This window comes from Sitophilus oryzae, unplaced genomic scaffold (assembly GCF_002938485.1).
Source record: "Sitophilus oryzae breed Bouriz unplaced genomic scaffold, Soryzae_2.0 scaffold_1440_pilon_pilon, whole genome shotgun sequence".
NCBI classification, from domain to species: Eukaryota; Metazoa; Arthropoda; class Insecta; order Coleoptera; family Curculionidae; genus Sitophilus; species Sitophilus oryzae.
In genome coordinates, this window is record NW_022146105.1 from 1,591,178 (window position 1) to 1,612,662 (window position 21,485).

The 21,485-nt window shown below is 30.3% G+C and overlaps 1 protein-coding gene across 1 annotated transcript; it reads right to left on the bottom strand.

Annotated features, from left to right (window-relative positions):
• Positions 1–1,889: 1,889 nt before the first annotated feature.
• LOC115876709 (syndecan) lies at positions 1,890–21,402 on the bottom strand. The gene is made up of 4 exons (XM_030892600.1): positions 21,212–21,402; positions 6,296–6,452; positions 6,037–6,225; positions 1,890–3,456 (listed from the first exon to the last, which is right to left on the bottom strand). The coding sequence occupies exons 1-4, from the start codon at positions 21,275–21,277 to the stop codon at positions 3,287–3,289; spliced, it is 582 nt and encodes a 193-aa protein (XP_030748460.1). The 5' UTR covers positions 21,278–21,402; the 3' UTR covers positions 1,890–3,286.
• Between the last annotated feature and the right edge of the window lie 83 nt (positions 21,403–21,485).

A 21,485-nucleotide genomic window follows, 5' to 3' on the forward strand; every position in this document is an offset into this window, starting at 1 on the left:
GTAAACAGGGTTCTTTTGTAGATTTTCAATCATAGGTTCATAAACGTTCACAGCTTGGATTTAATCTTTTCATATATTTTTACACAAACTAACTTATTTCAAATTTTTCAAAAAAATTATTTAATAAAAATAGATGCTTTTAGGGAATGAATTTCCAAAAATTACTTCTTAGTGCTCTATTACTTCACTTAAAAAATTTTTGTAAAAAAATATATTTCTAGACCAGGTAGTAAGGACTGGCAATAAAGACTGGGCAATAAAGACTGGTAAGGACTAGGATAGACTTTCAAAAATCGCTTCTTCCTGCTCAGTTATTTCACTTAAGCACGTTTGGTCAAATTTTAATACTTCTTTCTAAACCTGATAGTAACGAATCTTCATAGATCTTTGCCCCTAATTTACCCCTTAGAAAATGAGTTTTCAGAAAACGCTTTTCAATTATACCACTTAAGGAATATTTATGTAAAAAAATGTCATAATTCTATACCAAATATTAACGAATATTTGAAAACATTCTTTCCCTTATTTTACCTCTTTTTCCCCTTATTTCAGGGGATAGATTTTAATTTTTTTTATTGAATCGCTAGAGGTACCTTTGTGTAATGTTTCATGATTTAGAACAGGTTTTTAATTTTTATTTAGTTTATAATCGTTTACCCTAATTTTACCCTCCTCGGGGATTCATTTTCAAAAATCTCTTCATCATAGTCATTGCGTTGCTTAAGAAACTTTTTTAAATTATTATTAATATAATTTTATATTCATAGAATGAGATTTTTACAAATTTTTATACAAATTTCCACCACTAATTTCACCTCTTTAGGAAATCAATTTACATTAATCGCTTTTCAATACTCACTTTATGTCACTTATCGAACCTTTTGTACCATTATGCACCAAACCAAACTCCCAGAACCAATTTTAAGAAACGTTTGTACTGACTTCTCACCTTTAGGGGATGAAATTAAGGGATTGAAAAAAAATCTAATGAAATTAAAATCATCTCTATTTGATTGCGAAATACGAAATTCCCTTATAAGTAAACGAATGGAAGTTGCTTTGCCGCTCCGCTGTAAAATTGGAATGGCCCGGCGCATTCGCCAATTTTATGAGAAAATTAATTTTTTGGACCCTTGTTTTGAGCTCTTTTTGATGATGTAAAATGTAAAATGTCGCCTACATCCATTACTGTTGTCGTAAGTCGTAAGACTACCTTTAAAGGGTTATGTATCTTGGTTTTGTGGGAAAATTATTTTTTGGGCCGTTGTTTTGAGCTATTTTTGATGATAGTTAAAACGTCGCTTACGTCAATTACTGTTCTCGTAAGACTACAATGGCGTATGTATTCTTATTTTACGACTTTTAATTTGTAAATAAGAGCAGTTTTAACAAAATCGGTGACGAAAAAAATCGACAATTTTCACGACGTATGGATAAAAGTCGAAAAAACGACCATTTTTGGTTATTTTTTAAACATTTTCAAAGGTCTTAGAAAGATAATAATCACAGCAATAAAATTATGAAAATTTTAGTATTTGTAGGAAATTTTATGTAGATTCAGAATAGAAAACAGAAACACCTTCAATGGCTATTTTTTGTTTTTGAAAGAATTAGAACCCGGTACCTATAAAAGTACTTAATAACACCTTTGTGAAATTGGTTCATTATTTAGATTACTATTACATAATAGAATCATGCGGTTTGAGTTTTTCAAAACTGTCTTGTTCTGGATAAAATCTCGTTAATCTTGGATAGACACGATAAAAAACACCAATTTATGTTTTTATGTTTCAATTTTATTTACAACCAGATTGTACAACATTATTCTAATACTATACACTTCGATTTTTTGAATAGCTACCTATTGGTTTAATAAAAAATGTTATTGTAGTAAGTAGTATTATTATATTGATACAATTTTATTTATTATTAATGATAAAATAAAAATAATGGGTTAAATAAATAAACAACTTGTTGATACATTAAATTAAATAACGTCTATAAAATATATATTTTTTTAGTTAAAATTACGCCGTTGAAGCCAACTTGTTTGTGCTCGTTTATACTATAGTCATATATTAAAACTAAAATAATATCCAATAAATAAAAGTATTAAAACTAACGTTTTTGATTTTTATGGCAAATTACATTGAAGTAGGATAGATTTACACATAAGCTGCCTGTTTATAGTCACATTTCACACTTTATTATCAAACACCATCAAGACAAACTTATAACATGCACAAGATGGGTAGGTACTATAATAGAAAAATTTAATATTGTATTATTATTATTAATAACCTATTTATTTTATTTATATTTGAAAGTTCGTTATAAATTTGTTTTGAAGAAAAAATAGCTTTACTGTTGTATTAAAGACAAATTGGCTTCAAAGTGTGACTATCATAGAACATTTGCTTCCTCTCTATTTTCTTTATGTATATAAATTACCTATGTAAAGCAGAAGATTACCAGACCCACTACTTCATAAAAACAAAGAAAATTACCAAAGGATGTATAAAAGGAGAACGAAATACAATTAAGAGGAATGTATAGCTGCGTAAAAAATGAGCAAAGGCAAAATTCTGCGCATATAGCCGTAGTATTTTAACCGCTATATTCTAATTTTACTTATTTTTAACATTAACCATTAGTTTCTAGGTACCTTTAAGTAAAGTGGAAGTGCACAATACAGGCTTCCGTTTAATTAATATCATGCTAGAAAGAATACAAAAAAAATATATTTTAAATCCTGTGCTGTACACTCCGAAATAATATGGACGTTAGACAGAACATTTAGATGTTTTTCCGCTACATTATTATATATACATACATTTAAAGTATATAATATTGAATGCTAATTTAGTTTTTTAGACAAATTCGAATTCAAAATTTTTCCATATTTTTTTTGTACTTAGTACAACACAATTTTTTTTCACTCATACTGTTGGCAGTTTTTTGGCAAATGCAACTGATAGAGACCGAATATGCTTTCCTTCATTGTATTAAAAGTTCTAAATCCGAGTTATTACTTTAATTCTATTGCATAGTTCGACAATGTCAGGGTTATTCGAATTTAACTATGCATTAAGTGTGCGTCCTGGTTAGTTTTATTAATCTTATTATTACAATTAATTGGTAATTTCCGAAAACTATACAAAATAAAGCGTCGAAGCCAAGAAGAAAAGATTCAGTCCTTAAAATGTATCCAGATTAAAATCGCCAGCAGTCAAATATGATTCGTCCTGATTAAAACACCGTCTCTCTATTTTTTACAACACTAATTTCAAGCGTAGAATTCCTTGTTCGTTCCCCTGCTATACGAGGTGGAGTTAGGCGATTGCTTTGGTTCGCCCACTGTGTATGAGCCTTCATCTTTTTTACGCATTCGGTAAACGATGAACATCACAACGAGAATTGCACACAGAAGACCTACAACTGCTCCTCCGATCACAGCTGAAACAATAAAACATCACAGTTAAACAAAGTATTTCCTAAGATACCGTAGAATCGAAAAAAAACGGCGTCCAGTTGGCTGGGAAATGACGATCGATGACATTTCCTATATAAATCTATACTAATATATAAAATCCTTGAAGTGACTGACATACTGATTAATCACGATCCTGCTCAAACCACTCAACGTAAGAAGCTCAATTTTGGCATACATGTTGACTCTAGGGTGTAGAGGTTCGATAAGAAGGGATTTTTCGAAATTCCAGTTCCAAGAGAGTGAAACCACCCCTCAAATATTACAATATTTTTTATTTAAAAAACGGTCAAGTTTCCGAAAAAACGCTTAAAAACGTATATTTTATTTTGTTTTTTTACATATTTTAAGTTTTTTAAAAATGTATAAGGGGTGTTTCGAAAAATCTGGTCATTGATTAATCACAATCCTGCTTAAAGCGCTTGACGTAAAAAGCTGGTTTTTGGAAAACAGATTGACTTTAGGGTGTAGAGGTTCGATAAGAAGGGATTTTTCGAAACTCGAATTCTAAGGGGGTGAAACTATCCCTCAAATATTAAAATATTTTTTATTTAAAAACCGGTGAGTTTTTCGGAAAAACTCTTAACGCGTATATTTATTTTGTTGTTTTACATATTTTAAGATTTTTAAAAATTTATACAGGGTGTTTCAAAAAATATGACCATTGAGTAATCACGATTCTGCTTAAACTGCTTGACGTTTAAAGCTGATTTTTGGTAAACGGATTGACTGTGGGGTGTAGAGGTACGATCAAATTCCAAGAGGGTGAAAACGCCCCTCAAATATTACAATATTTGTTATTTAAAAAACGGTTAGTCTTTCGGAAAAACGCTTGGACAAGCATAATTTATTTGTTTTTTTTTAGTTATTTTGAAATTTTTTAAAAAATCATACAGGGTGTTTCAAAAAGTTGGGTAATTTCTTAACCACGATTCTACTTAAACTGCTTGACGTAAAAAGCTTATTTGTGGCAAACGGATTTTTCGAAAGTCAAATTCCAACGAGATGAAACTACCCCTCCAATATTACCAAGTTATATAATAATATCGCCATATTGTTTTTTCTCATGCTGACATAAATATGAGAAAATTTTATCCAGTTTGTATTGTATGGAAATTCTTGCTTTGCTTTATCATCAGCATTACAAATGATTAATTCGACGCGAACGAAGTCGCTGGTACACGCTAGTTTACTTATACAATGACAGCGATCTTCATTTCATAGCCATCGCTGACGCCGTTTTTTTTTCGATCTTGCGGTATAAAAAAAAATGTTAGAAGATGGAGAACTAGCCTCTGTGAAGCCGTCTCAGATACTGGCTTTTTTCAAAGCCCTGAGACTGTATGTTGTTACTCAAGAAAGGGGCAATTAAGGGTTATTACTCAGTAGCAGTTACTAGGCGTAATTAAAAAATTATAATAACCCAGAGATAAAATTTTTATATGAATGAATAGTACTGCTAAAACAATAAACGCTATTTAACATCATTCTGTATATGCTAATTTAAAATAAACAAAATGAAAAATAGACAAGTATTTCGAATACATTAACGAACAACATAGGCTATTTATTCAACGGTTTTTAATTACTAAAATATGCATATCTAAACAAAATACATTAATGTGTAGACTCGTTTTAATAGAAAGAATTTTGTCTAGAGAAATATTAAATTGCTTGGTAAAAGACCTTACATTTTTATATTTACTATTTATCATACACAATAATTCTGAGATATGCCATTGACTCATTATGAGTAACTTCCCATTTTATTATTGTAAATATAATTAAATAATTACAAAACACTAATTTAAATATATATGAGCAAATGATTTCGCTAATGTACTCAGAATATATTGATTTTTGTTGATAATATAAAAAAATATGTACTGCATATATAAGTAGGTACTTCCACACTTCATTAAAAATGATAAAACAGTTGTAATCGTTGAAATAACTTCGATTATACAAACGATATAAAAATGACAACTCTAGATTGATATAGATAATTTAAAATATTTAAAAAAATGTATTAGATTTAAATTTATTTTGACATATGCCAAAACAGGACTATTTATTTTTTATTTAAATTGGTTTGACATTGACATTAGGTATAACTGAGAATCATTTGTTAAAAGCAAAGTAAGTAAGAGACATAGATATCTCTATAAAATAATATATAGATTGATTTGTTTTGACCTAACACATGCAAACAATATGTAAACAAACTATTTGATTTGATTACAAACTTAATATAATCCTTTTTTATATTCAACAACTTCACTGGTGTAGTTTCAGGATCTTCATAAAATCAGAAAAAGAGGAAAAATAAATTCAGTGTCCATATCAAGCCAAAAGCGTTTGGGAAACAAATTAGCAAGAAAAATAATAATCAAAGGCAATCTAACATATTTCTATTTATATCCGGTGTGTATGTAGATCTTTGGTACATTCGTTTTATACGGTAAGACTTGTCTATTTATATTTTTTCTCTGAGGTCCTGTATAGTATTTTGAAATTTATTGACGAGGTAAACAGGTAAAACATACCCGCTAAAATTCCAGGTTGTGAGAAGAAAGATGTGGGACGATCTTCCGGTTTTGGATTCATGATAACGCCTGAGTCTTCCGTAGGAGTCACGTTTATAGGTTCTTTGTTGTTGTTTCCAGATGTGTCTACCCCGTACACCACTGGCACTATCTTATTCGGTATATTAGGCTCTGGATTATTCGGAATATCTATAAAAAATTATTTAAAACCATTAAAGTAGATTTTAGTCTTCAGGATGTTTTCCGATTTTTTACTCACTGATATCTCGGTCAAGAACATCCTCATCATCGGTGGGTCCCTGTCCAGAGCCACTAGATTCGTCTAGGTCGCCTTTGATCTCACCGTCGTTCCCACTACCTTCAATTTCGGCATCCGCATCTTTGAAGCTGAAGCCGTTATTGTTTCGTTGATTGTTCTGAAACAAGACATATCGACTTTATATTGGTATATTTATCAAATCCACGGATTTATAAACTGTCTTTGACAGAAAAACTGACGCCCAATAGCTAAAAATAGGTCTTTTGTAATGCAATCACTTTTATACAAACTACTTCGGATTCTCAATTTATAATCTTAACAATACGCGAAAAGGAATTTTATATATTTTTTTCACCAGCGAATAAAAACATTCTGGACTTTTATACAGGGTGAAACCTACTTGTAGTGCAAATTGTTGACAGTCATCGTTGCTCTCTCATTACAATCTTAAGCCCAGCCCATACGTAACATGTTACCTTACGTTTTGCATGTCACTCTCTAATGACAGTTTAACTTAATACAGTTGAAGTAAAATGTCCGTCTTTTGGTGTACATGTAAAGTAAAACGTCTAAACCGGGCCTTATAGCAATTTGTTTCGTACGATATTGGTGTTTAAAGGTCTGCGTATGCTGAATACACATGCGAACTTTGAACAATTTTGTACAAGCCAATTTTAAGCAATTTAAGAAAAACTGCATCTATTTTTAAATTAAAACTGAACATTTAACAATACGAAACCAGACAAATGCCAACATACCTTAAGTTGGCACCCTATGATTTTGTAAATGTTAAATTGTATTTCCTAAATGTTAAGCTTTTGCCTGTTTGTAACAAGTTTTAAATTACAAAAAAATTGACAAAATCATATGTTGCGGAATTAAGATATGTTGACATTTATCTGATTTTGTATTGCTACCTGTTCAGTTTTAATTTATAAATAGATGCAGTTTATCCAAAATTGTTCAAATTTGGCATGTCAACTTATTAACGACTTCCCTATAAAATCAACAGGCAAGCCAATATTTGGACAGTTCAAAATTTGCACCACCCGGTATATGAATACGTTTAACCTACTGATAAAACAATCCGTCGGAATTTTTAAGCATGCTTATTTGATGCATGTGCAAAAAATTCTTATGAAATCTGAGACGGAAAAAATGTTTATTATTTCCTTTGCAAACGGTCGTAGGAAAATCAAAAAAAAAATTCTGAACAGTTTATGTGCTATATAATACATTCCAATACAAAATGAAAACAAACTTGTATATTTGTTTATTAATAAACTGTGCAAGTACCAATAGCAGCTCGACACTCTCTCAATTAAACCAGATAAAAACAAAATAAAAATGCAAAGCCATCCTGGATTACAAAACAAAAGATAAAAGACTGTATGTGTGTATGTGTAAGAGTGTTACAATATGCCACATAAACAAAGGTTATAGGATTTTAATTTCAAACAACAGACAACATCAAAGAGAGGCAGGAAAGGTTGGGGGATGTGACATTCCAGTTTTACTTACACTTAAAGAGCCTGCTCTAAGTCTAAGGGTAAATTAAAAAGGGATGATATTCTGGAAAAATTCGATTTATTTTGATATTTCCCTCGTTTAAGGGCGTTCTGGATCTGAAATAACCAGGTCGAATACTGGACCACGACCAACATTGGAGGCTACACTGGGACAAGAGAATAATCAATATTTCGTGCGCACAGCCCCTGTAATGATGTGCTTTACTCCTCTGTCCTATACAAGGTTGCCAGAAAATTTACTTTAATAAATGCACCAAAAGTCCCCAAAATACAACAAAAAAAAATAGTTGTTCAAGTCCCAGACGCACACAAGTTAAGAGGCTGTTCTAAAATTAAATGGCAAATCTTAAAACAAAGTAAACATTTATTTCACGAACTATATACGTTGAATTTGATTTAATTCTTGGCAAATATTAACATATTTACATTAGAATAGAAAACTAGTTAGGGGAATTAAGATATGTTTGTGCAAAACCAGAATTGAAATTTGGTTAACTTTAAAGAAGGAGAGAAACAAGTGACAACATCGGTTTGCCCGACCCTTTTCTCGGTATTTACAAGACCACCAACTTGATTCTACCACGTCTGTTTTAAACACCTGACAAGGAGAAGGTTTTGTTCGATTCCCAAAAGTCTTTCATCAATTTTCAATGAACTATGAAAACTAAATAGTTCACACCTTTTCAACTACAAAGTTTGTATAGATGTAAATTAAATAAAGTTCTCCCAGGTTTAGGAAATAACATTTGACGTTTATTTAACATAAATGATAAATACTTTATTCAAATAAATCAGCCAAAAGAATTATTTCCAAGGTAAAGATTTATTTTATCTAGACATCTTGCGTGTACGCACGACGAAATGTGTAATGGTTTCGGTTTTAAGGCGACTAAAGAATTATTTAAGGAGAATCAATTGAAAATTTAAATTCCTTGTATATCCAAATATAATACAAAGGTCGCCACGAGCAATAACATAATGTATTATTCTATTTAAATTGTTTTTTTAAATGAAAATTTATTCGTGAACCGCCGCTTTTTCTAGTCGTGTATAAGCTGCATGAATAGAAAAAGAAAATCAGAAAACCCATTTGATTGGAAATATCGGAAATGGATTTCTAAATGTAGGACAAAAAATAAAAAAAAACGAAATGTCATCAACGTAAATTGAAGAATAACCTAACCTATTACAGTTCTTTTCCTGTTTTTTTTTCCTTCATTTTTTTTAATACAGGTATACTGGAAAAAAATCCCATAACCAAAAAAGATGTTTTTTGGTTAATATTTCATTCATATTAAATAGAATTTATTTATCATTAAGTTATGATTGTTTTTAATAAACCGGTGCACTTTTTCCAGAGATGTAGGTATTTGCTCGTTTTTTATTTAAATTTAATAAAATATGGAAGTATCACAAAATAAATACAGGGTGATTCTTTAATAAGTGCCAATATTTTCCGGGCTGGTAGGGTTTGGTAGGTTTATCTCGATAAAAGAAACATATTTTCTCTTTGCAGTTTTTCAAATAAGTCCAAAATAACCGACATATTTTAGTTTGAAAATTTAAAAAAAATAATTTTTTCCTTAAATTTAGAAAACCACTGGATATTTTCTGTGACTTCTTTCTTGTAAATTTAATCTACTACCTATGTTGGCATATTATGAAGATATTGGGCGTGATGAATAAAGAAAACCAATTGCTTTTTCTATAGAACTATCTTTGTTGCTTGTTTACAAATTGTATAAGTCTATTTCAAGAAATTTAAGTAAAAGCATTTGCTTAACTTTTATTCAGAAGACCCATTATATTTTTTAACTAAAACTTAAAAAAAATCCACAAAAAATTCGCATATATAGAAGTAGTATAGTATATCAGAAAGATAGAAACCCATTTCTCAAAAAAAAAATGAAATAAATATTAATTACATTTTTCAATGGCGTCTTTTATTTAAACCAAATGACTTGTGATTTTTAAGGTTTTTAAATAATATATTAGTATTCCTGTAAATTAATTAATATACAATTAATTTTATAATAATGTCCATTATTCAAGAAATCCAAAATAGCAGACATTTATATGACATTAATTTAAAGATTAAACATTTAGAATACAAAAGTAGTATAAGACTTTACAATTAGAAATATCAAATTAAAATCATTCAACAAGAAAGGAAAAAAGAGGGTTATCTGATAAAAAAATTAAAATACAGAAGGAAGTAAAACGTGTTGTTTTACAACGAAGCTGGATACATGCAGAACAAAGCAAAAAGAAACCAAGTCTGTTTTTTATTTTTCCAGCAAGCCATATACTAAAGATGAAAATAACAGAACAGAAGAACAATAGAAAATAAGAGGCTGTAGTGAAGAGTTGTCAACAAGACTCGACGGTTCATAAAGTGTTATAACGCTATAAAATGCGGACAAAATTCTAGTTTGTTTTTCTGAATCGATTGTTCAGAGAGAAAAAATACAATTCTGAAACCTTGCTGAAAATATATGGAAAAACAAAGAAAGAACTTATTATACTTATTATTATTTTGGCCTTTTAGAAATTTAAATAACAACACTGAAAAATCACGAAAATGGCAAATAAATGGTTTATGTAATATATCGTATGATCCAAAAAAACAGCGTCCAGTTGACGTGGAAATGAACATCGATGAGATTCCCCTCATATAATTTACATATAAAATGACAGAAATCTTCATTTCATAGCCATCGCTGACGCCGTTTTTTTTCATATGGTATTTAATTTTTGTGTTGTTAAAATAAGTGAAACCCATTATGAAAAGAGCAAAAGTGTGTGTGTGTGTGTAGTATTTTCGTTTAAAAATAGCAGATACGAATTTGGCAACATTTATAGTCGACGTAGGTCGGCAATTTCTAACTTTATTAATGTTCAAACGAGAAAAAACAATGTTATTAAATATTTAAATATGGTTGTTGCTTAGTCGATTAAAATGCAGGATGCAACGCAAACTAGCATTAAAGCTTAGAAGTCTGTAAGCAAAAAAAAGTTGAAGGTTTAGCGACAAAAAGTCGCCAACACTTGACACCGATATTAAAAAGATGTATCAAAAATAATATGTAAGAATTTTCCATCATATTATGTAATAATTGTTTATTTTTATACGTACATCAAAAATAATGATCATCAATAATTTCGAAAGAAATTCCTAGACAAATAGAAAATAATTTAACACGATCTTTTACAGTCCATTAAAAACAAATAATACATTATTACGACAACTAAAAACACAATATGGTCGATAAAAAATGGCGTCAGAGATGGCTTTGAAATGAAGACCGGCTATTTCCAAGCCAACTAGACGCCGTTTTTTTTACAACACAAAAATCTTGTTTCTCTTTTAAATGCCAAAAAGTTGTTATAAATATAAAAAATATATATTACTAATAAAAAAAAATATTAATATAATATACAGGGTGGTCCGAATTGTATTTGACAAATTTCAGCAGCATATTCTACCCATAAAAATAGGTAAACAAGTTCGTATAAATGTATATCCCGTTTCGAAGATACAGGGTGTAGAAGTTTTATTTATTCCGATTTTACCAACTTTTTTACTTATTTTTATCTGCAGCATATGTTGCCGAAGTTTCGATACAATTCGGACCACCGAATATATAAATGTCGCCGAAATTCAAAAAAAGGCGTAAAAACTACGAAATGGTGTATATTTTGGATTATGGTTGTGGATATTTTGACGTTTATTTGACATACATCACCGGTCCAAAGAGACCTTAACAAATAAACTAACTGTACAGTAAGTTAGCCCGAGTCTCCCCTACATTAAAAATCTAAAAATATCTCGGATGCAGTAAACACAATGGCCACGTGATTGTAACTTTAAACGGAAATTACGATCAATTTCTGTCAGACTTTTTCAACTAAAAATAAGGACTAGAGTTAAAAAGCTCGATGGAAACGGTGGGCGATTTCTTTTATAGCCTTTCACAACAAAAATGGACACACATCATGCTTTCGATTTAGTAGATTTTAGATTCACCAATACGATTTATCACATAATGATTAAATTTAAATTTGTTAAAACTCCAAAAAATGTTTCTAATTTAACTACTTAACGAATTTATTTCCGATTTATTGTTGGTATTTTTGTAAACTTTATCAATAGTTCCTGTATTATCAAGAGAATTTCCTAATGAGTAATATAAAATTGTTTATTGCTACTGTCGCGGTTAAAAACATGCCAAAACTACGTTTGACGTAATAATTTTACTTGTTAAGCATTAGATAACCTTTTGGCCCAAATTTTATGGTCAGAATTGCTGTCTTTGATGTGCAATATTGCTCCTTTTATGCAATTTTACGAATTTCGTTGATAACCCAGAAAAATCAGCACTCTTTGATCCTGCCTTTAAGTAAGTGTGCTCGAGGAAAGTTCAAATGACGTTGTCAGATTTTCATGGGGAATTATTTTGATAGTTAAGAACATTTTGAAGCACAGAAAACAAAAAATTCTGTGAATTAAATTTGCTATCTTCGACTTTTGCCTTCTTAATTTTGATAATTATATTGAAAAATACCGACTATCAACACTGAATTAATTAAATAGCCGCTAATAAAATGGAAAAAACCACGTCGCTTATTCACAAAACGATTAAAGCTTTATAGATAAATCACATACACGATTAATGAAAGAGCTCAACTGCGTAAAACAATACAGCTTGTGACGGGATCGCCAAGACAAATATATAGTAGTTCCAGATGTTATATATCGACCTACAATTCAATTAATCATTTTTCTATCTGTGGTTTTCAATATTTTAATACAAACAAGAGCTTCAGTGAAAAAAAGTGAAAAAAAATCTTGTCATAGAGTCAATCAAATTTGAAATTTTGACAATTTTTAAGTACTTATTTTTTTTATTTTGTTTTCAATTTATAATTATATTGGAATATTAGCATAATCTCCTATTTGGAGATTTTATTCGCACGAAATTATAAAAATGTGATCTCGTAATAAAATCTGAACATAATGATAAAATCTTATCTTTAGGGATAAACAATCCATAGGAAGTTAATCCTGATTTTTGCAGATATACTGTAAAGCAAGCCAAAAAAATATCAGAAAATATGATAAATAGAAATGTGTCAAAACTATTTTTGTTTTTCTGAATATGTAATACCTTCGTGGCGAATTCATTCAAAATTTAGTCATATACTTTTCAGATAAAGTTAGTATACGTGATTAGATTTTTCAAATTTACTCCTTCACCCTTCTCACCTCTATTAGCACCCTAAAACCACCCTCTGCAGCTTTGAATAAGTATAATATAAATTTGAGAGATGTTTCATAAAATACACCTAAATTACTTTTAATATACAAAATTTAGATGTATATGCTTTTTAGATTAAGGCAATATACACGTGATTACATTTTCCAAATTCAGTCCTTTAGCCTTCCCACGCCTTTTCACCCCCAAACTACCCTCCTACTAGTTTAGAAGTAAATTTGAGATAAGTTTCATAAAATACACGTAAATTACTTTATTGTACAAAAATTTGAGGTGTAGACTTTTCAGATCAAGTCAGTATACCTAATTACATTTTCCAAATTCATTCCTTTGGCCTTCCCACGTCTTTTCACCCCCAGAACTACCCTCCTACTAGTTTAGAAGTAAATTTGAGATAAGTTTCATAAAATACACGTAAATTACTTTTATTATACAAAAATTGGAGGTGTAGACTTTCCAGATCAAGTCAGTATACATGATTATATTTTCCAAATTCATTCCTTTAGCCTTACCACGCCTTTTCACCTCCAGAACTACGCTCCTACTAGTTTAGAAGTAAATTTGAGATAAGTTTCGTAAAATACACGTAAATTACTTTTATTATGCAAAAATTGCAGGCGTAGACTTTTCAGATCAAGTCAGTATACCTAACTACATTTTCCAAATTCATTCCATTAGCCTTCCCTCGCCTTTTCACCCCCAGAACTACCCTCCTACTAGTTTAGAATTAAATTTGAGATAAGTTTCATAAAATACACGTAAATTACTTTTATTATACAAAAATTGGAGGTGTAGACTTTCCAGATCAAGTCAGTATACATGATTATATTTTCCAAATTAATTTCTTTAGCCTTACCACGCCTTTTCACCTCCAGAACTATGCTCCTACTAGTTTAGTAGTAAATTTGAGATAAGTTTCGTAAAATACACGTAAATTACTTTTATTATGCAAAAATTGCAGGCGTAGACTTTTCAGATCAAGTCAGTATACCTCACTACATTTTCCAAATTCATTCCATTAGCCTTCCCTCGCCTTTTCACCCCCAGAACTACCCTCCTACTAGTTTAGAAGTAAATTTGAGATAAGTTTCATAAAATACACGTAAATTACTTTATTATACAAAAATTGGAGGTGTAGACTTTTCAGATCAAGTCAGTATACATGATTACATTTTCGAAATTCATTCCTTTAGCCTTCCCAGACCTTTTCGCCCCCAGAAGTACCCTCCTACTAGTTTAGAAGTAAATTTGAGATAAGTTTCATAAAATACACGTAAATTACTTTATTATACAAAAATTGGAGGTGTAGACTTTTCAGATCAAGTCAGTATACATGATTACATTTTCCAAATTCATTCCTTTAGCCTTCCCAGACCTTTTCGCCCCCAGAACTACCCTCCTACTAGTTTAGAAGTAAATTTGAGATAAGTTTCATAAAATACACGTAAATTACTTTTATTATACAAAAATTGGAGGTGTAGACTTTTCAGATAAGTCAGCATACATGAATACATTTTCCAAATTCATTCCTTTACCCTTCCCACGCCTTTTCACACCCAGAACGACCCTCCTACTAGTTTAGAAGAAAATTTGAGAAAAGTTTCATAAAATATACGTAAATTACTTTTATTATACAAAAATTGGAGGTGTAGACTTTTCAGATCAAGTCAGTATACATGATTACACTTTCCAAATTCATTCCTTTAGCCTTCCCACGCCTTTTCACTCCCAGAAGGACCCTCCTACTAGTTTAGAAGAAAATTTGAGAAAAGTTTCATAAAATATACGTAAATTACTTTTATTATACAAAAATTGGAGGTGTAGACTTTTCAGATAACATGATTACATTTTCCAAATTCACCCCTTCAACCTCTAGAACTACATATATTTTCCTAATTATTGAATCTAAGAAGTCCCAAAATAGTTTCAGATTAATACCGTGCTATTTTTGTTCAAAACTAAAAAATGGGTTATTCCTTTAAATTTAAAATAACAAGAAATGGACTAGAAATCCCTCATCTGTGAATGCAAGACGGGCCAAAATGTTATCTCATATTGTGAAAAAACGCAACCCAAAGAATGATAATGCATTTCAATTTCCATTAAAGAAATAGCGAAATTATTGTGAAGGTCGAACAAAATAGCTTGGACAACACGTTAATCTAAACAGTCTGAACTAGTACGAACTGGGGGGGTTTTCGACAAACTATGGAAACGTAGGTAGGCACTTTTTTATATTGCAGAGGAAGTATTTTAATCTGCTAAAGACTTGACAAACAAAGCGCAGAAGCTTTCCTCTAAGTGAAAAATAATGCCACTTAAAGAGACGACGATAAAGAAAGTCAACAGAAACATTTATTTATTATTTACCGGTTTATCGATCTAATAATATTTGTACCTTTTTCCGAGAATAACGAAACTGTGTATAGTGTGTATACTGAAGCGATTGATTTTCGATTAACAAGTTGAGAACTAGAGAACACAGTATTTGTTGTAAAATAAAAGTATGGGTCTATTTAAAGGAAATGTGAAATGATCTAATAGTGGTTCTGGATATCATCAAAACTGTCTCTCTAACTACCAAAGGATTTCAAATTGGTACCGATTTCAGTTGCGTGTACCAAAATTCGTTGTTTACTGGGAATAACAATTCCAGTTTAAAAAAAGCTTTAAAATAAAAATTCACCTAAAAGATAAAGTACCTATAAGATTAAAATAATAACCGGATATTTCAATGCGATAAACAAAAAAAAATACAAATATAGAAAAATCAACAATATTCCCGGAAAATGATAATAAGTTATTATCACCTGTCACCTGTATGATGAAATGAAATTGAGTCCCAACAAAAAAAAAACAAAATGATTAAGGATTTCAAAATGATGGTCATGAATCACCACCATCTATTTGAATTAATATAGTGTTTTTTTTGCTACGACTCATCTAACATTGCACCAATTTTCTTATTAGATATGTTCAACATTTTTATGTAATTTGGCCAATAAAAAACGCATTTGATGTTATATATGTACACTATAACTTAGTTTGCATATCCAGTGACGCAGAGAAATATTTTCAAGGAAGTAGTACACAACATCAGTCGAAGTAGAGTATTGATTTGAGGGAAGGTTAAATTAAAATTATGAAATAATAATAGTAATAGTCATTAAATAATGTTAGAAAAAACTCCAACCGAGCTAAGCTCTACAACCCTTGTTCGTGTAAACGAGTGATACTAATAAAATAGTGTATAAATGCTGTTTACATTTTATATAATGCGCCTTAATTAACATAATAAGCTTTTTCACGGATAGCAGATCTGAATTTAAAATAATGGAATATTATGTACAGGGTGGGTCAAATTCGACGCTTTTAAATGGAAACACCCTTTTCTATAGGAGATAGACAAAAACTAGTATCGGTGTCTGGAGCCTAATTTTTGTCAAAAACATGATTGTGAAAACCGCAAATTCTTTTCAGTTAATTAAAAATATAGAGGGTGTCCTAAATAAAAAATCAATTTTTCTGTTGATAACTCTTAAATTATTAATTTAAAAAAAAGTATACTTAAACCATTAAATTCTACGTAAAAAGGTGCTTTGGAAATGTTTTCATAGAAATACAACATTTTCCATAGTAAAAAAGTTACAGTGATTTGTTAAAAATGCACATTTTTGAAAAACACCCAGTAACTCCGAAACGGTAACAGATATTGATGTGCGCGGTTTTCACCATCATGTTTTTGATGAAAATTGAGCTCCAGACACCGATATTAGTTTTCGTCTATCTCCTGTAGAAAAGGGTGTTTCCATTTAAAAGCGTCGAATTTGACCCACCCTGTACATAATATTTCTGAACATGAAAAAAAATATTTCGTCCTATGCTGTTTTACAAACTATAAAACCTTTCAGAGTATATAAAATGTATCCCACATGGGTGCTATTCAGTCCTTAAATATTTGTTACTTTCAGAAGAGGTACCTTCAGACAGAAGGCGGCTAAAACCGTTAGGTTATAGGACAAACAGAGGCGTAACATTCGGTATTTTAAAAATAAAATTACCAAAAATATTTTTTTCAAAAAATTCCTAAAATCCAGAGCTACCAATAAAAATAGCGTTATGTAGAATAGCACACTAAGATAATGAAGCGTACAGTTAAAAAATGAGATCATATTATATAAAAGTAGAAAATTATTCTTAAAGTAATATTATGTTTTAGTGTACACAACGCCTATAGCAATAAAAGGCCATATTTGCCTACACACAAGCTATTCCAAACATGCTCTAATTTGCTAAAATACAATATTTCGATCTTGACATACTCTTGCAAGTGTGATAAAGCAGCGTTACGCAAAGCAATCTACCTAATCAGGCTAGAACTAAAATCGTACGTGCGCCTATGAATTCTAGGTGTATATTTTTGATATGGCCGGATATTCATACATATACCTACACGCAGACGTCATCTCAGAATAAGCTAGAGAAATTTATACACAAATATACCGATCGTCTTAAAAGTGATTCTATCGAAAGAACAATAATTTATTATCACGGAAAAAAGATTTATTTACTTTCTAAAACTATTTTTAATATATTTCGAAAGAATGTGTTAAAAATAGATTCATAAATCTATAAAGGACTGTGTCTGTCCTCTGGTCGAAAATAAATTAACAGTTTTAAAGGCCAAGATTCCATTAATTTGTGGCAAATGAAAAAAAAGGAGACACTGCAGCTGATCGTTCAAATCAATGCTCATTAGTAATAAATGAATTGCTCATATAGGTATCTCTATTCATATAACTATAAACTATAAGTAAAATTATAAAGCATTTTAAAGTTTTTTGGTCTATTACTGTAATTCAGAACTCAGAACTGTGGACTCAGAACTAGTCAGAACTTAACCGATTTATAGCCATGCCAGTGCCACATAACTAGATTTAGTAATTTTAAGTAATTTTTTTCTTTAGGTTTTTGAGTTAGGCAATTTTTTTACAAATTAAAAGCCTCTGTTTTCCGTTTGCCTGTCTTTCTTCCAGAAATGGTGAGATATCTCCCAAATAAAATGGCAAAGAGCATTGTTCAGAACTACTTATTAAAAAAGGCGTTCTACTCTATTAATGAGTTTTTTAATGACGATTATAGACTTTACATCATATAGAGTAACTTAATATAATCATTCTTAAATTTTCAATTGAAGGGTCCACGCGAAAAACTTGATAAGCGCCAATTTCTTAGTTTTAGGATTTTACTATATTATAGTAGATCTAACTGATCCCTACAAAATGTATAAATTCTGCACAGCAATAAGTTGTTAAATCCTAATGATATATGCCTAGTGCCTAGTAAAAACCTCGAATACACGGAAAGAACCTGATAACCGCAAGCCGTCCAGTGCTCTCCTGTAAAATTAGTAAAATGGCGCTAATCATGTTTTCCCTCTGGACACTGCAATTGCAATCATTCTTCTACATACATATGTATTTAGTTTCCAAAATGTTAACTTTTTAAAAATTGTATGACCGAATTTGTTTTTAAACTGTTTATCTTTAACAATGTTCCATGTTCCATGCTGTTATGGCGGCTTATTTTTTGCATTTGTATGATTATATTTATATTGTACTTCTGTATATTTATATTATATTGTACTTGGTAATTTTTTAACTACTACTATACTAATGAATCCGCACAAAGGTATATCTAAATACTATTTATTATAAGAGTCATAACAATTTTAATTAAAAGAATTAATTAATAGTTTAATTTTGTTAATGTTTTTAGCAAAAGCTATCCCCATTTCATTTTGTAGGTATTCGCAAAATTTTTGCAATAAATGCACCAAATGTCTGAAATTAAATGAAATCGTCTAGTCTTTTCCAAAAGATTTAATTTAATTTAATTTCAGTTCACTGTAAGGAATTTCTCATAACTCCCTGTTCCAATAAGGCAAACTTCTTTCAAATACAACATCGCTGGTCCAGATATATGGCTTTCAGCGATGGTTATTAAGGAAAGTATTTCTATATCTTCAGAAAAAAAATGTTGTTCTTAATAAACTTCAAATAACGATGTTTTGTCATTATTTGTTCTAAGTACATTATCCAACAAATTAAATTCTTTGATAGTTGTTGTCGGCAGAATAAATTTGTATTAAAACCGTATAGTTAAAACTGCAAATGTAAACGTGACCGCCGTTTTATTTCCAGTCATCGTCATACAGTCTGTTTCCTGTTCTTCAAAGGAAAAAGACCATTCTATTATGTAATAAAATATTCTAAACAACAACGATAAAAAAGAACTACGGGCTTATATCCCTGTCCTATGTAAATTTTGACGCCACGGCGTTACACGGGCTGTAAAATTATATTGCGGTTAAACAAATTATTGTTTATGATTTTCTCTTTACCTTAGGACCCTTTTTCTTCTCGCCGGTGCCTTTGAAGACACTTATTTATATAGAAGTGACTTAACGAAACTAAAAATTGTAAAAAAGACCCGAACAGGCGTAGCTATAAAATTATTTGTTGACTTTTCAATACTTTAATATAAAAGATGTTAAATATGTTGACGCAACGTGGTTTGCACTCTCAATTTTGGCTTTGATTATGAAAGAAAATAAACTGAAGTCATCTTCTAAATATACAGACTTATTATTAGCCATATACAGAAAGGAGGGCCTTCCTTCTGCCCTAAGCAGGTATAAAGACCTTTCAAGTGTATGTTTTTCGTATTACGTGTATAACTTGGATCCTCTTTTTAAAAGATGCTTTCCTTCTTTTAAAGCTCCTTCAAGCTCGAAAGCCTTAGGCGATCCTCGACCACCAAGGCCCTTTGTGTACGAACTTTAGACAAAAATTTAACATCGCATATTTTACCTATTGTATTGGGTAAAAAGTTACATTTACACGTCTGTTAGTGACATTAAAAATATTTTTTGATTTAGTAGGTAATTGATTTTTTTTCTTTTGATTAAAATAAGGAAAATTTTACCTTCTCGATCTTCAGCAAATTAACTTGAAGCTACGTCAAGTTTATTTTCATACCTTTGAAGTAAATTGAGTAACTTTGAATTAGTTTCAGCGATCCAGAGACTCATCCAGCATCAATTCATTTTCTGCGTGTATTTTGGATATAAATTTTAATTAAGAATGTTTGGAAACTAATTTCTGAAGTAGCTGAGATATTTTAATTCTTTCAATTCCATTCTACGTATATTAAAATAGGAATAAATGATCCTAGTCTCTTAGATCCAGGTGCAATATTAATAACTTTTATTAATAGAGACAATCCAAGTTCAAAATATGCAATTTGATATAGTTATAGAAATTCGCAATTTATTTTCCGTACCCAAAACATTTTCAAATTGAAAAAGATTAGATATTAGTTACCTAATATATCTAATAGTTTATTATCTTATAAAAGTTGATCCTATACAGTATTGTTTTATTTATTTATTTCATTTTTACACACGACAATTTAAAGTGTTTAGTAACACAACCCTGATAACATCAAAAACAAACTTTTTAAGCTTAATAATTGTGTGATTTCAGAACTATCACTTAATATAAAATATTAATATTACAGGGTACGGAGGATTTTTTTTAAATTACTGAAAATGTAGGTACTCTTTCGATCTAAACGCAATTCAGAAAGCAGCTATTAAACATATGCCTTCAAAGTAAATAATAAAAGTTTATAAGGCACTGAAACTGGTAGGAAGGAAACATCTGTAGAGTTATTTGAGAAATTCTTTCTTGTAACCTTATTTACTGATGTTGAGCTATTGAAATCATACTTGACCTGGTCTAAACCGTACTTCTAGACCGTTTGTTAATCTTTAAAGTTAATTTTGAGTGCAGTTTGTTTACATAAGGAGCACGAACTATAAATTTTTGACTCATAAATAATATAAAGTGGCCTTACATATTTTATTATTTTAACATCCAAAATTTAGTATATACTGAATGGAGGTAACGTTTTGAACTAAATTTGCAGCTGAATATTCCATTCGAAAGAGTATTAATGTAAATTCGAGACGTGTGTCAGAAAGGTTATAGAATAGCTAAAAGGATGCATATATTCAGGGAAGAACGTAGTATGAATCAAAGAATTACCTGTGCCGCTGAGGTAAGAGCAACCAGTAGTGCCCAACATAACACAGAAGATATCCTAAAATGCATCACTATTACACTTTTTCAATAATCCTCTTGCTATAAGGTCTTTATTTTTGTATAAAATTGAAATGGCACTACACTACACTCAATCAGCAAAAGCATTCAGTGCACTGATCAATCGTTTCTAACGTGCACGTTGTCAGATTTCCTGTCCGACATTTCCTTTACCTTTACACAGTCGCCAAGTTAACACCATTTTATTACTATTTTCAGA